Here is a 15,745-nt window from a genome sequence, read left to right as displayed (position 1 = left end):
TTGGTTACGTAGTCGTGGTTAGTTTAAATCCGCCAATGGCGCGCCAGGCAGCCAATAGCCAGTTTGTGATTGGCTCCATGGATCCTTACAATGCTGAACTAAGTTGGTATAGCCGCCTCGCCAGACTGAGTTTGAAGGCAAAATCAAATTGGCCGGAAAAAGAGGGGCGGGACTGATTAAATTCCGATTCGCAAACTTAGAAAGGTTACCCCCCTGTGTTGTACCTATGTCTTCTCAATCATCAATAAATTATGATTCCATGAGTAAATTGTATTCTAACCCTTATCTTATTTTAAATTTAAGGAAAAGGGAAGTAAATGACAAACCATGATTTTTTTCTCTCATAAGTTAGAACATTTCTTTAAAAACTGCTTAACAACAGGACTGTCCTGAGAAAAACCGGTTATCTGGTAACCCTATTCTAAAGAGAACACAAATGTACAAATGCAAAGTCACCAAAAACAAATAGCAAAAACCCCCCCAAAAAAGGCCAAAAGCTTACAGTGGGGAAAATAAGTATTTGAACCCCTGCTGATTTTGGTCCACTCCTCTTTGCAGATCCTCTCAAAATCCTTAAGGTTGCGTTTTCAATGGGAGGGAATGAGGTTCAAGCCCAATATTCCACGTTACATGGCCCCATCCATAGTCCCCTCGATGCGGTGGAGTCGTCCTGTACCCTTGGCAGAGAAACCGCACCAAAGCATAATGTTTCCACCTCCATGCTTGATGGTGGGTATGATGTACTCTTGGGGTCATATTCAGCATCCCCCCCCCTGTCAAACACGGCAAGTCGAGTTGATGCCAAAGAGCTCGATTTTGGTCTCATCTGACCACATCCTGTCTCCCAATCCTCATTAGAATCATTCAAGTGTTCATTGGCAAACTTCAGACAGCCCTTTACATGTGCTTCCTTGAGCAGGGCCGTGCGAGTGCCGCAGTACTTCAAACCATTACGGCGTAGTGTGTTGCCAATGGTTTCCTTGGGGACTGTGGTCCCAGCTGCCTTGAGATCATTCACAAGCTCCCCCTGTGTAGTTCTGGGGTTATTCTGCACCTGCACCGATACCGCACGAGGGGATATCTTGCATGGAGCCCCAGACCTAGAGCGATTGACAGTTGTTTGGTGTTGCTTCCATTCACGAATAATCGCACCAATAGTTGTCTGCTTCTCACCAAGGTGCTTGCCGATGGTTTTGTAGCCCATTCCAGCCTTATGCAGGTCTACAATCTTACCTCTGACGTCCTTGGACAACTCTTTGGTCTTGCCCATGGTGGTGAGGTTGAAGGTGTGAAGTATGATTCTTTGGACAGGTTTCTTTTATACACCAGTTTAGATCAGGTGTACCTGTGCTTCTTGGGCACATAACTGGTTATTGGGAGCCAGAATTCTTGCTGTTTGCTTGGGGGTTCAAATACTTATTTTCTGCATCAAATACAAATAAAGACATTAATGTTATAAAATGCAGTTTTCTGGATTTTTTTGTTGATATTCTATTTTTCACTGTTAAAATACACCTACCATTACAATTATAGATCACACATTTCTTTACAAGTGGCAAAACTTGCGAAATTGGCAGGGGTTCAAATACTTATTTTCCCCACTGTATAATTCGTTTTATTTGAGGCACACTTGCGAAATTGGCAGGGGTTCAAATACTTATTTTCCCCACTGTATAAACCAAATTCGTTTTATTTGAGGCACAACTGGGTAGAGTTTATAGTATGCATTCAAGAAGCAGATCGCCCTGGAAAATAACTGACAGTACAAGTCAGCAGACAGTTGATTAGAAAGATGATGAGTTGATTAGATCTGTTAGCTTACCTTTTAGCAGTAGACAATGTTGCTCTCCAAAACAGAGTTGGACAGGCAGGCATGCTGTGTCTGTGCAATGATAAGTGATATCTTGGCTCTCCAGGTCCATGTAGGCCACCAGGGTGCTTTTGTTGAAAGGAGACACAACAGTAAGAACTGCTGAGAACTTAGAAACCGAGAGCATAACCGGCGTTGCTTCAGCTGGGACCTCCTTTATCTCAAACCCACACCATAGTCGCTCACTCTCCCTTGATAGTTTTGCTGCGGCTCGTCTGTACTTTATATGAGGGGAATCCTTGTGCCATGGTGAAATGAGTTTCTGCTGGAACACAGGAGTGGGTATCTTGGCTCTGGTGTTCAACAACGTCAACTGAGACTCCCAGGAGCTGACAATCAGAGTAGAGAACATGGAGGTTATTTCAACTGCTGTGGATCTAAGACAATCATCTCATTTAAAACAACAGTGACAGAAGTAAACACCCTACCAGTCACTGTGGAAGGTGAAGTCCAGCACAGAGTGACTGTCAGAAGAATTGAAGAGATCCTCTTGATCGCTTGCATCCTGAGGCTTAAGAGGCAGGTGACTGATAACCTTCTGACTAAGCAAGTGATCTGGGTAAGTCCTACAAAAGAACATTTTGGTCAGCATGTCGTTTCCTGATGCTCTTTGTCAGGCAAAAATCTACACTGTATCACAACTTTACATTACATTTTATTGTCTCAATTAAAAAAAAATTGTGCAACACTGTAATGCTCCCGAAAAGATCAATGAATATAAAAAATACCCTAGTTAAAGCTGATAAACAAAGAATAACTAAAATACACGGTGGCTAGCGATGTACCCTGATCATTTCACATATTTAAATGTTATAGGCAGAATATCTGTGCAGGGGGAGGGAGCGTGGCGGAGGCTAGCGATGTACCCTGATCATTTCACATATTTAAATGTTATAGGCAGAATATCTGTGCAGGGGGAGGGAGCGTGGCGGTGGCTAGCGATGTACCCTGATCATTTCACATATTTAAATGTTATAGGCAGAATATCTGTGCAGGGGGAGGGGGTGTGGCGGTGGCTAGCGATGTACCCTGATCATTTCACATATTTAAATGTTATAGGAAGAATATCTGTGCAGGGGGAGGGGGTGTGGCGGTGGCTAGCGATGTACCCTGATCATTTCACATATTTAAATGTTATAGGCAGAATATCTGTGCAGGGGGAGGGAGCGTGCAGGCACGTCATTACTTTCTAGTCAGAATGGTGGTCCCTGGGACAAAAGCAGTTCAAAAACCCTGTTTTAGAGGACACACTTATAGACACACCTCCATCTTCATCAATATGTGAGCTCACCAAGTATTGAATTACAGCTCAAAGTAACTTCTGCCTCAAGCTGTGACACCATTTCATTTTTCAACTTAATTACCTGAAATATTCATTAAGGTGAACCACTATAACCAGGTTTAGGCTGGTCACCACAACGGCTGTGCTGAGATCTTCTGATATCTGCAGGAGGCAGAAAGCAGATGGCTGGAGTGCATCTGTGTTGAACAATGCAAAGTCTACAATTGCCAGTTGCTGCCCCTCAGTGCTGTCAAACATATCTGTGAGCAAGATGTTAAAGACATGCCTGAGACAACACTGTGTCTAGTTCTAATGTATACAGCATTACTACCTGCCTCTAGCAGGAATAACAATCAGTTACACAAAACGAATCATTGAAATATGTGAAGAACATATCAACAAAGTTAAGACTAGTTAAGACAAAATTATGCATCTTTCTGGGCACCACTAGCCTGACGATGTCATACTCATAATTCTAGTCAGAATATGAGTCTGAGACCGGACTATTGGGCTGTGATTATGGGGCGTGTTTCAACGAACCAGGAAAGAAAATTCCTCTTCGCTGAATTGGATACCTAGAACCAATCAGAGCAACGTAGTATTTCCATCTGATAGATTAAACTTTTACCTGATCCCGTAGGAAGGACGGCAAAAACATCTTTTCAATCGACAAATGCCTTGATCGCGTTTCTCTGTTCCTCTTTCAAAATGAATGCGCTGTCATATCTGTTGAGATATGCCTGCTCACGTTACTTAATTAGCACTCAAGGCTAGAAGCTACCATTCGTTTGAATGTTTTTTTTTTCTACGCGTTAGCATAACCTATCAATAATGCTCTAGAGTGCTTCAGTTAAGACCTATAATCCTGGGCAACACTCGTTTTGCGTATACACAACTAACCGAGTCAATGTAGACATATAAAAGTCGTGTAGATAGCTTAAATCATATAAAATATGTCCCACTAAGCTTCCGAGACGGCGCCATCTTTGTTCGATGTATACCGGTATTCTATCTATATCTGTCCATCAACGTATAAAGCCCGCCCTTACAATTTGAATGGTCAGATCACTTTTCGGGGCCGTTTAAACCCTCCCAACTAACTCGACTCCAGACTGAATCTCCAGACCAAAAATTTTGTGGGCGGAGTTCAGGCTGGTATCCAGGCTAGGGCACCACAGCCAGGATTAATGAATATAAATGTTCGGTTTCACTATAGAGAAAAGCAAAACAGTACAGGTAACAATAATAGAAGGATACAAGTGACTCCAGAGTTGGTCAGAATGAAGAGTATTCCCTGACAGATCTGAGAGTCTGCCCATTTCTGGGAGACGTTAAGTGGCAGAGTGGCGCTGAAGCAGGATGCCATCTCTGGTGCCACACATCCATTCTGCCACAACAACTCCACCAAAACATGGCAGTTCAGCAGAAGAAAACACTTGCTGTCAGCAAAAGACAACAACTTCACAGACACCAGATCAGTCAGACCTGCAATGAGATATTAAGTCACATATCAAGCACAAATGACATAACTATCACTTTGTTCTCCAAACCCGAATACCAAGCACAGAAAACATCCCAAGATCTGTTACCTATAATACTGGTTAGCTGCACAGAGATGTAATGCTCTCCTAATTATGTAATATTGCCTGATTGCATTATGCAGGCTTTCTCATAATTCCAAGAGTGTCCAAAACTAGAGATGCATTTCCACAAGAAAGTGCATGTGATTGCACTGCAGCACTCCATGCAGACCATAACCTATGCAATTACGTGAATGCTAACACTTTGACCTATGAAATAAAGTTTGACTCTCCTTCCACCTGTTGGATTAGCAAAAATATAACCTTTGAGACCTGTCAGTGTCTAGTGAATATGACATTTGGGTTTCAGAGCCATCCAGGTGAAAAAGTGAGAAAATTACGGTCAAAATATATCAGTCTAGATGGTGATTGACACTGATCATTACTGTTTAAATAATTATTCTGGTCAATGAACTTCAAGTGTTTCATGTTTATTTAGCATTTTGGCAACTTAATGAATATTGACATATTGCATAAAGTGGTCAAGAATGCCTGCACACTCGTAATCTGTGAACTCCATTATCAAGTATTAGGCATGTTCATATATAATAGCATATGTATCTGACCTGTGTGTCTATTATTATGGGTAAAAGTATGTTATCATTCTTTTAAACCTATCATTATGTTAGAAACTATATTACCTGTGACAATCTACTAGTTAGTGTGCTTGCCCGAAGGGAAGCACACTATTGTTCTTCATAAAGTTGTCTTTATTCTTCCCGTTTTTCTTGCAGCTAACTACACCTCGCCCGATTGAGATAGAGACGCCGTTCAAACACCGAAACGTCCGGCCCGAAACGGTGCAACCTGCTATATCTTTTCGTGGCGGTACTCCTTGCCACTCCTTTTTTATTCCTCTTTTTCATCACCTTTTTTTCCCCATAGACTTGCTTGGCAGAACTCTGTGCCATTATGACATCATAATAGGGTCATTAAACTGGCTTGCACCTGTGCTTCACTGACACCTCTCACTGACACCTGCGCCAAGGTTCCAAGGCTCCTCTTGTCTCTGTACCTCTCTATTTAACTGTATAAAGCGGGGTTCACACTAGACTTCTTTTTTTAGAAAAAAACGCAGCCTTCAGCGCCTTTTGAGCTCTTCAGAATTCATGGATATCATGTTACGTCACTGTCTTTTAAGCACCGCCATATTTGTCTCTGAAGCAAACACATTACGGTCATAACCTACGGTCACAACTCAAAGAAAGTTCAAAACGCTAGGGGATATGTTGTGCTGTTGAATCTGACAACCTAGATATACAATTCCTAAAGATTTAGGGAATGACTGACCTGTAAAGTGACTGACCTCCTGATGGCAGCTGACTCAGAACTATTATCCATCCTCATCCTCCTCGACCTGAGCGCGGCTTTTGACACCATATCCCACTCCACCCTCCTTGACAGACTAGCCTCCATTGGCATAACTCACACACCCCTGGACTGGTTCCGCTCATATCTCTCTGGACGCTCAGTTCAATATCTCTCTGGACACTCAGTTCAATCAGTTAAAATTATTCTCATCCCACCCATCCCCCCTTTCCACTGGTGTTCCCCAGGGCTCTGCACAGCAAAATCGGTAGTGTTAATTTGAGTTAAAATGTTCGGTGTTAACTAATCAGAGTTAACAAGTGTTGATTTTAGAGTTATTGTAACACTTACAGTGCTGAAAAAGCTCTGTAGCTGGGGTTATTTCAAGGAGTCAATACCCATCACTTATTTGGAGTTGATTTCTACATCCGGTTTTTACGCGCTCTCGGGCATGAAGAGGCTGCTAGAAGTTTGGTGTCGAGATCAATCGTGGAGGTTGTTAAGGTAAGAACCATACATTATAATTTAAATTTGTTTTAATTTAAATCATAATTACGCCTAAATATTATCATTTTTAATAACGGTATTTATCTAAAGCACGCAACATTTTGCCAATGTGGAAGCTTAGGTTACTAATAAATTGTGTGGTAGCCTAAACGCCAGGATTCTTTAGCCTAAGTAAAGCTGACCATCTTCCACAGGTTTTTACAGAGACAATAAATGTACATATAATAAGTGCTTAACAGTGATTTTAATGTTATAAAAGAAATACGAGCCATTTTATTCCTTTTGAATGAAGAGGGGCGGGGGTACTCGCAGACGTTAGAATTTGAATTTGTCATAACGTTAGTAGCTGACAGCTTGTGGTAAGGTGAGCTCGACAGGGAAATGCACTTTGCTCACTTTCATAGTTGTAAAGGGGAGAGAGAACGTTCTTGTCAGGAATATTCTGTTAAAAAGGTAAGAATCTAATTTAAAGACAGTTCAAGTCAAGTTTTGTTGTCGAAGTAGTTACCCTTAACTCTGCTTCAAACGCATGTAAGGATAACGCAGTATAGGGATTGATTGCTTGCTAATGGTAAGGGAAGCAGTAATTAGCATGATCAGAGGGAAGACTTTCCCCTTTGCTTTGGCTTCAGCGAAATAGGCTACTATTCAGTGTTTTACACTTAACGAAATATATCAGTGGAGGGAGGGTCGTCGATGCCGCCGATATTTTATATGATGCAACATCTAGCCTACCATGCTATATGAAAAAACGACTAGCTATCGACAGCAATATGTCATAGACAGAGCTGTGCATATGTTAGAACCGCCGGTTTCAAATGTAAGAAATTCACTTATCAATGTAGGCTACTAATGATGTTTTGTTATATAAAGTAGGAAGCGTGTTAAGCGCACACTGTTGGATGCAACAAACTTCCATTGCCACTTAAACCATGGGTAATACATTTATGGTAATATAGTTTTTCACCCCCTTTCCCTACTTTCGCCACCAGGTGCAATTTTAGGACATGCTGCCGAACGTGAAATACCTCCATTTAAAGAAGTACATCAAATTGCACGCCAGCTTCACTTATTTGGAATTCATAAGTGAAGGTAAGACATCCTAAGAGGCTTAACAAGATATGTTGCCCATGTATCAGCTCCTCATATCACAAGACTGGATGTAGCTCATATGTTAAAAAACTAGGCTATACCTGTAACACAGTTTATTGTAGACTATTGTGTCTCATATAAAAATAAATAAATAAAAACTTCTATTATTGATCAATCTTGGTAAGATCTGTATCACTGTTGCGGCTGACTTGTTTAATTTAGTCTACCATTAACACAAAGAAGTGCAGAGTTACTAATCCAAGATGCAGTACCATAATATTGCCCCAAATAAATGCAGGCCTAAAATAATAATTAAAAAAGATAAAAGCAAAGTTATAGCTTCAGCTTCAGTTATAGCTTCAGGGTGCTGTTGGGAGCTATAAGAAGGACAGCATTTGGTGTAACGTAGACTAAATGTAACACTTGTGTATGATTAACAGGTCAATCAAGATTTTCTGCTGCTGTTTTGTGTTGAAACAGCTCATTCAAGCCAAAATTCATCAAAGAGGCCAACCAGCTGACTCCGTCAACTGACCTGTGTCATTTGCTAAAAGCTGCAGAGAAGCTCGCAGAGAATGATGACAATGGTACGCTTCGCTGCATGTTTTTTTGACAATACTAATCTTTATTTTAACTTTTTCATTTTATAAATTGTCTGATACATTCCACCCCAAACAGATTGTGATAGTGACATGGCTTCTGTACTGCTACTGCTTCATCTTTTGCCACCTTCAGCTGGACGGAAGAGGAGGACCAAAATAAGTCCAAGGGATGCAGAAGACAAAACGGTGCACTTTCACAAGGTAAATCCTGTAAGTTCCCTCACTTTTTAATGTCCTACAAGACACTTTTTTAGCTCTGAACTTTCATTTTTTTCCTCTCCATGTGGAGTATGTTTTTGACAAGACTAAGTACAGGCCTATTGTTCAGGAGTCCAGTAAGGAACATGATTTAAAACTAAAGGGGTCATTTATACTTGGCTTACTTAACAGTGTATGTTTTTTTTTTGTATCTTATTTGTTTTTAGTCATGCAGCTGCATCGATGAACACCTGCAAGAAAGATCTGGCGAACCATACATCCTTGCTGTTGGCCAAACCCAAAGCAGAATTGACACCTTCTACATCGCAGTGGACAAACAACTCATCCCCTGCCAAGCCACAAGCTCACTGGGTGCTTCTGATTAACTTTTCAAATCCCACTACGTTATTTGTAGTAAAAGCAATAGCAAGGTCTAGTTCTGATTTCCTTTTGGCACAATGTCACCAAAAATTAAAGGAATGTTTCTTATTAGACAAAGAGTCTGAATGGAGTTGAGGCCTATACTATTGCCAGTACTGTCCAAGTTCACCCTTGTTGGACGATTTTTGCGCTCTGAGTAGCCATAATCAAAAGCATAGATCCATGTTTTGGTCAATAGTGTCACCTTATAGTTAACAAGCTTTTTGTTGAAAAGTTCAGTGAGCATTTCCATGCCTATCAAGTCTTTGAAACCGATGAAAACGATGTTATTAGAGCAGATTCTATTGAAATTTACAAGCCCTTTGACTTACAAAGTTCTTATGGCAATAACAATGGACTTTACATTATGCCATTATTTTATTTGTTAAAGTACAATGTTTTGATGGTGCTTGGAATGTATTAAAATTATAATGTGAATGTAATGTCATCATCTTTCTGTATTTTTTTTTCACTGATAGTAACACAATTGCACTTCAATGTGGTAAAGGTATAAGACAGTAAATACAGATTAGAATTTAAAAACTCATAGAGCACTCTAAAGTGTCATACAATAACATTGTAAATGTTATAAAGTAACACTAAGTGAAAAAGAGTTAACACAATTGAGTGTGAAAATAAACACTTAAAAGTGTTATAAATAACACTGTGGATGTTATGAATTAACACTCCCAGTGAAAATAGTTAACCTTATCCAGTGTAATAGTGAACACTTAAAAGTGTACTCAACAACACCACAAGTGTTATGGAATAACACTCCCAGTGAAAAGAGTTAACACAGTACAGTGTAGAAATTAACACTTAGAGTGTTAGATTTTTAACACCACAATGTAGTTAAAATATTAACACTTTGCAAAGTGTTGATTTAACTCTGAATCAGTGAGGATTATATAAACACTGGAAAAGTGTTGAATTTAACACTATGGGAGTTGAATTAACACTGGCGATTTTGCTGTGTGTCCTTGGCCCTATCCTATTCATCATATACCTCCTCCCACTTGGACTGATTTTCCGTAAATACAATATTAATTTCCACTGTTATGCGGATGACACCCAGCTCTACGTTTCCACCAAACCCACTTCCACCTTCCAACCCTCCTCCCTCTGTGCCTGTTTACAGGAAATCAAATCCTGGTTTTCTTCAAATTTCCTGAAGCTTAACAGTGAAAAAACTGAGGCAGTCCTCATTGGCTCCAAACACACCCTCACCAAACACCCCAGTTTCACCCTCACCATAGATAACTCCTTGGTTACCCCCTCTCCTCAGGTTAAAAGCCTGGGTGTCGTCCTCGACAGTACCCCATCATTCAATACCCACATCAACAACACCATCCGATCTGCCTACTTTCACATCCGCAATATCAAACGCCTCCGCCCCTCACTCACTCTCAACACCGCCGCAATCTTGGTTCACTCACTTGTCACTTCCCGCCTGGACTACTGCAATTCCCTTCTCTTTGGTCTCCCACACAAACTCATCCATAAACTTCAACTGGTACAAAATGCTGCTGCCCGTATCGTCACTAGGGCGCCATCCATCAATCATATCACCCCCGTTCTACATCAACTCCACTGGCTTCCCATTAAACACTGCATAAATTACAAAATCCTCCTCCACACATTTAAGGCAATCCATAACCTCGCCCCTCCATACTTCTCTGACCTCCTCCACATCAATGTCCCTACCCGGTCTCTCAGGTCTGCCTCCTCCATCACCCTGACCGTCCCCCAAGCCCATCTGTCCACCATGGGATCCAGAGCCTTCAGCCGCTCTGCCCCTCACCTCTGGAACTCCCTCCCCCCTGACATCAGGAACATTGACCCTAACTCAATCGCTCTTTTTAAAACACAAATCAAAACACACCTGTTCAAGCCAGCCTATAACCTGTAAAGTAGTTGCTGTATTATGTATAATTCAATGTTTTATTCAATGTTGTAAGGCGACCTTGGGTGTCTTGAAAGTGAAATGCAGCACGTTGATACAGTCGTAGTAATGGCTGTGTATTATCAAAGCTATATAGCTACTACCTTGAGCAAGCTACAGTGCTAGCAGTAATAGCTAGCGAGTTGTTTACGTTCACAACCCACAGACAGTTCAAAAGGCCCGGGATATGTTGTGCTGTTGAATGCGACAACCGTCACCAAAGAAAACCTAGATATACCATTGATACAATCGTGAATAGTTGCTGTGTCTTAGCACTCTACTGAGCAAGCTAGAGTGATAATAGCTAGCGAGCTATTTAGCTTTCACCCAGGGCTTGGCTACAACTCGTTAGCCAATATTGGCACTCTTGCCTGCTCAGAAGAGTTTATGTATGCTTGAAATCTCCGGTTTATGGGGATGGATTATGTACAACATAAATGTCAATGTCGGGAAAAGAAAGTTGGGGCAGATGCTTTGCAAAAACACAGTTAAATTTCATGAGCGAACAAGACACTTTATTTCTGTTCAAGATACACAAGGTGGCTACAGCGGAGGCGGTGGCAGAAGACCGAAAATGTAAGTATCAGCGGTAATTAAACACTGTACTGATATTAAATGTACTACTAACATGCCATTCTCAGATTAATGCAAGTGACATGACATTGTGGAGTTAACGATACCGACAGTTTGCATACCTAGCTAGGTAGCATTAGATACCATTGGATCTTTTATGGATCAATTATGCTAAACTAGCTGGATTAACAATGGATATCCTCAGTTTAAATAACGGGTTAACATGACAACGCGTACGTTTGCCCGTTAAAACATGCCTTCCAGTAATTAGGCTAATACCGTTACGATACTTATCTAAGCTTGTCCTTCTAGAAATGATTGTAGCTTTCAATCATCTTTGTGTGTTTTGTTTTTGTCGTGGTAATTTCACGTGTCAGATGAGGAAGAAAAGTATTAACAGTCTGAGTAATGTAACCAAATTTGAAGCATCGATACCTTGCTAGTAAACTCATTGCAGTATGGACTATAGGACAGGCTACGCACAACATTAATGAAGCAAAAAAATGAATGAATATGTGACTGGTTTGAATAGCCTTGTCTATTTGGGCAATTGTTATTATTATTGACACCACTTTCAACTGTCAAAACTATCCGTCTAGCTAAATCTGTTGGTTATGAGATTTCACATTCACAGCATTTCATATGGAGGATATGTGGTTGATTTAACTCTAAGACCAGCTAGGCATAGTCGTTGTATTGTGCCATCACATCATTTGAATTTTCAAAATCTAGACTCATTGATTAACACGACCTTTGGAGGAATAATTACACCCCATAAGAGATAATGTCACTTGGAGCCTATTTTAAGACTTCTCCAAGCTAAATGTAACACACTAGACCCTTTCACAATAAACAAGCAAACAAACAAACAAAAACAGAACAACAAAGATACCCTCATATGTCTAAACGTCAGTGGAACCAAAATATAATGGTTGAGCTTGGTTGATTGCTAAAATATATTGGTTGAAAACAAAAAGGTGTATTCAGTGTCACTGCAGACAGTTACACTGGAAGGCTGGCAGATTCATCCTACAACCTGCATTCAACGTTGCACTGAACACAGAAAACACAGTACTATACAGATTTTGTTCTCAGATATCAGTCTGTGAGGCCCCTCAACAACATATGCGCACTCGGCCACTGCAGTTGCTTGTGCTTGATGGCCGCAACAGAGCATGCACACTCTCGCAGTTCGTTCACGAAACGCATTCTAGTTAAAACATGTTATAACCTACAAGTTCCTAATGTTCAGATAAACACAGAGCAAGGCATGAGTCTGTGGATGGTATGCTGGCTGTCTTCCAAAAGGCGCCCAAACTGGCAGCAGCCCAAGGTATTCGCCATGGGGCCACTCTGTTCTCAAGGGTTTGGGGGACGTGCATAGAGAGACAAACCAGGACTTTGAGGGTAGTCGCCTGCGGTGATTAGGATATGCATATTGATAGAGATTATTTCCAAACACTGTTAATGATTTAAGAATATGTGAATCAAGTGCCTTGTATTAATATATTCCTTGTATGAATCATGTACTAATGTATGTAGGAACATGGCTTTTCTCTGTGTGTGTGTGTAACTAGAATATTAGGTGCAACTGCCATCCTTGCAAGACAGGGAGCCTCTGACGTGAGAAATCCAAGTGGTTATCCCTGCTGAAAGCTAAACTTCTGACTATATAAACTTTGTGCGATGGGTTTATCATTGCCTTCACTTTCAGCCTTGTGCTGGGAGGGGAGCCCGATTGCAATTGTTGTTGTTGTTTGTCAAATAAATGTACTTATATTCAGCTCCGGAGTCCTGAGGTAACTAGGGTAAATTTTCCATATCACATATGGTAATACACATATTTATGAACATCTAAACATGGACAGAGAAGGCTAAGGAACCAGTTGGGAGTGGAAGGCCATTGTGTACTGTACAGTGGCAGACCATTATGTACAAAAACAGTGATGGAGCGAAGGACGACAACAGAAGCAGCAAGAATACAACCTGACACTCCAGCATGACACCCTCAGGGGTCAGGAGCAGAGACCTTGCCCATGGCTTCTAGATTGTTCAGTTAAAATGTTAAACAGGTTTTTTTCGAATTTATCTGCACCACTGAAAACTGATTTCTTGCGTTCTTTTTGATTGGTATGTGTCATGTTTGAGTAATTTATTGAGCACTGTCTTCTGTCTCGGTCAAGCTCTGGCTTGCTCAAGAGTATCTGCCCAGGCACGAGTCCCCATCTCTGCCACTGACAAAGGGCGAAAAGAGGGTCTGAAGGCTCTTGCTAGCTGTATGTCTCCTCTGACAAGGCAGCCTAGACAAAATCTAGTTGGATCAGGTCAGAGGTCCCTGTCAGTGTTCAATTCAGCGCATGTATATTCTCATTTCCCCACGTCACTGTAGGGCCTTAAGTTTTGCTGTTACCCCCTGTTCTGTCTGTCTCCCTACTATCCCACGACAGCGGTATGCTTCTGTTCTTCAATATTTCTTTAATTCCTGTCATGTGCTAGTTTGCAGTGTAGAAACCTTTTTATACTGATTTATATTGGAACCTTGTGTACCACAATGGATAATGTATGTTTGACCAACTTCACAAATGTGTATGTTTAATGTTTTTTTTTTTTTTTTTAATTATCATAGTTTTAGGTTCCCGCACTGCATCATACTAGCAGTACAGCAGGTGCGGTGGGATGCTAGTTAGCTGGTGCATGGTTACAAATGCTTAGTGTAACTAGCATGATAATTATGTGCAGAACAAATACTTATAATTTTGATGTGGTTTACTTGTTTTCTTTTCTTTGGGATCAGGTATGTCACATTTTCTGCATTTACTTTTCAGTTGTATTTTTCCATGTACAATATTTCTGGAAGTTCAATAACACTGTAGTTGTAGTGTCATGTGTTGTTTAAATGTGCTCTTCTGCAACTCTCCCTCTTCTAACTCAGTGTAGAAACTGTGATGGACTGATTATTGATCAGATGTTAGAATATCTGTTTGTGGAAAGATCATATAATAGGTAATTTTCCAGGTGGACTGTATTGGACTTGATTACGTTTATAAAGACGCAGCATGCAAAAGTTGAAGTGGCTCACCCTGTATTGTATACTGCCTACCCCCATCTCAAGCTGTCAGACAAATGTCACTGCCTTAGCCTACAACTGAGGTACATGAAGAATCTTAATCTTAAGGTTAACTAATGTGAATGTTCAGTGATACTCACCCGTGCCTTTGCTCTCAACCATCCTCCTGAGTGTATGTGTTGAACACACAGAGACAGACTCCCCAGAGAATGACTCAAGGTTTTCTGGGTCAACTGTATGTAGTATGAGGTCAAAATTTGACCCCACTGCCATAAGTCGATAGAAATCATTGGACCCTCTCTGTACTGTCGTTTCTTCCCATGCAAAACTGAGAACGAGAGATTGTTGACGCTCACTTATTAAAAAACACCAACATGTCTATTGAGTTGACTAATCATACAGACAATATACTATACAATCATTACATAGTGAAGCATGTCACTGCACAACTTGTGCAACTTACTCTGAAAATGTATCCGCCGAAATGGTAATTGATGTTCCACTCTCAGAGACATCTGTAAGAGTTATGTTACTACTGCTACTCAAACAACAAATCAAAGGACGGCTTTTTTGGTCCAGGTTTTTAGCAAGTTTGGCTTTCGCTATGTCGTCCACTTGAATACTGAATATACTGTCTGGTAGAAGTGCAACATCCACCACAACATTTCTTTTCGAATGTGGTGAACCAAACATAGCGTACTCTTCATTGAATAACTGTATAACTGTTATAGTAGGCCTTGGTCGAAAAAACACACCAGAAATTACTTCCAAACGCAATTATTCAATCCAAGTTAGAAAGTAGTGAGAAAATCAGTATGTCTAGAAAAACAGTGTTCAAAACAAACTGATACGGAAGCTCATCATGCGGCAGATGTCATGTGTCGGATGATGCCGTGTGAATCACGAGTTCTCAATGTTGTTGTCAAAATAAAAGCCATCTTTTTTTCAAAGTTCCATTAAAGCAACACTATGAAACAATTTTACACTTTTTGAGGTATCGTTTTATAGGCAACTTGTTTTGGTACCATCCTCAAATTTGTTTTGATAGCATATGGCCATGTGAAAGACAGATAAACACTTGTGTCTTTCCCATTAGCGATCTCTAGGATATACACTATGTAGTTCTGTGTTACAGGCTGGAACACCCTGCAAAAATGGAAGAAAAGCTTTCACATTCATGACATTGCCGGCTATACTGCCAAAAGACACCAGTAGTGTGTTGGCAAGCTTTTATCAGTGCCAACTGGGCTGATTGTGGTGTTTGCAAGGTTTTTGCATGCATTTTAGGTAGTTAGCTTGCTAGT

At 40.7% G+C, this 15,745-nt stretch overlaps 1 protein-coding gene across 2 annotated transcripts in view; it reads right to left on the bottom strand.

Moving 5' to 3' along the window:
* The window catches only part of spg11 (SPG11 vesicle trafficking associated, spatacsin), a gene marked incomplete at its 3' end in the record, with an annotated part of 74,935 nt that extends 59,717 nt beyond the window's left edge, over positions 1 to 15,218 (bottom strand). The window contains exons 1-6 of one of the 2 annotated variants that reach the window (XM_080841848.1): positions 14,905 to 15,218; positions 14,582 to 14,769; positions 4,410 to 4,637; positions 3,235 to 3,412; positions 2,299 to 2,436; positions 1,823 to 2,199 (exon numbers count right to left, since the gene is read on the bottom strand). In XM_080841848.1, the coding sequence (XP_080697974.1) occupies positions 1,823 to 2,199; positions 2,299 to 2,436; positions 3,235 to 3,412; positions 4,410 to 4,637; positions 14,582 to 14,769; positions 14,905 to 15,134 (1,339 nt within the window). In that variant the 5' untranslated portion in view covers positions 15,135 to 15,218. Of the gene's footprint in view, positions 1 to 1,822; positions 2,200 to 2,298; positions 2,437 to 3,234; positions 3,413 to 4,409; positions 4,638 to 14,581; positions 14,770 to 14,904 lie in introns of those variants that run through there. The other variant, XM_080841847.1, reaches the window with a different exon arrangement.
* Between the last annotated feature and the right edge of the window lie 527 nt (positions 15,219 to 15,745).

Source organism: Sprattus sprattus (assembly GCF_963457725.1).
Source record: "Sprattus sprattus genome assembly, chromosome: 7".
Taxonomy (NCBI): Eukaryota; Metazoa; Chordata; class Actinopteri; order Clupeiformes; family Clupeidae; genus Sprattus; species Sprattus sprattus.
This window is presented reverse-complemented; position numbering and strand designations above follow the sequence as displayed.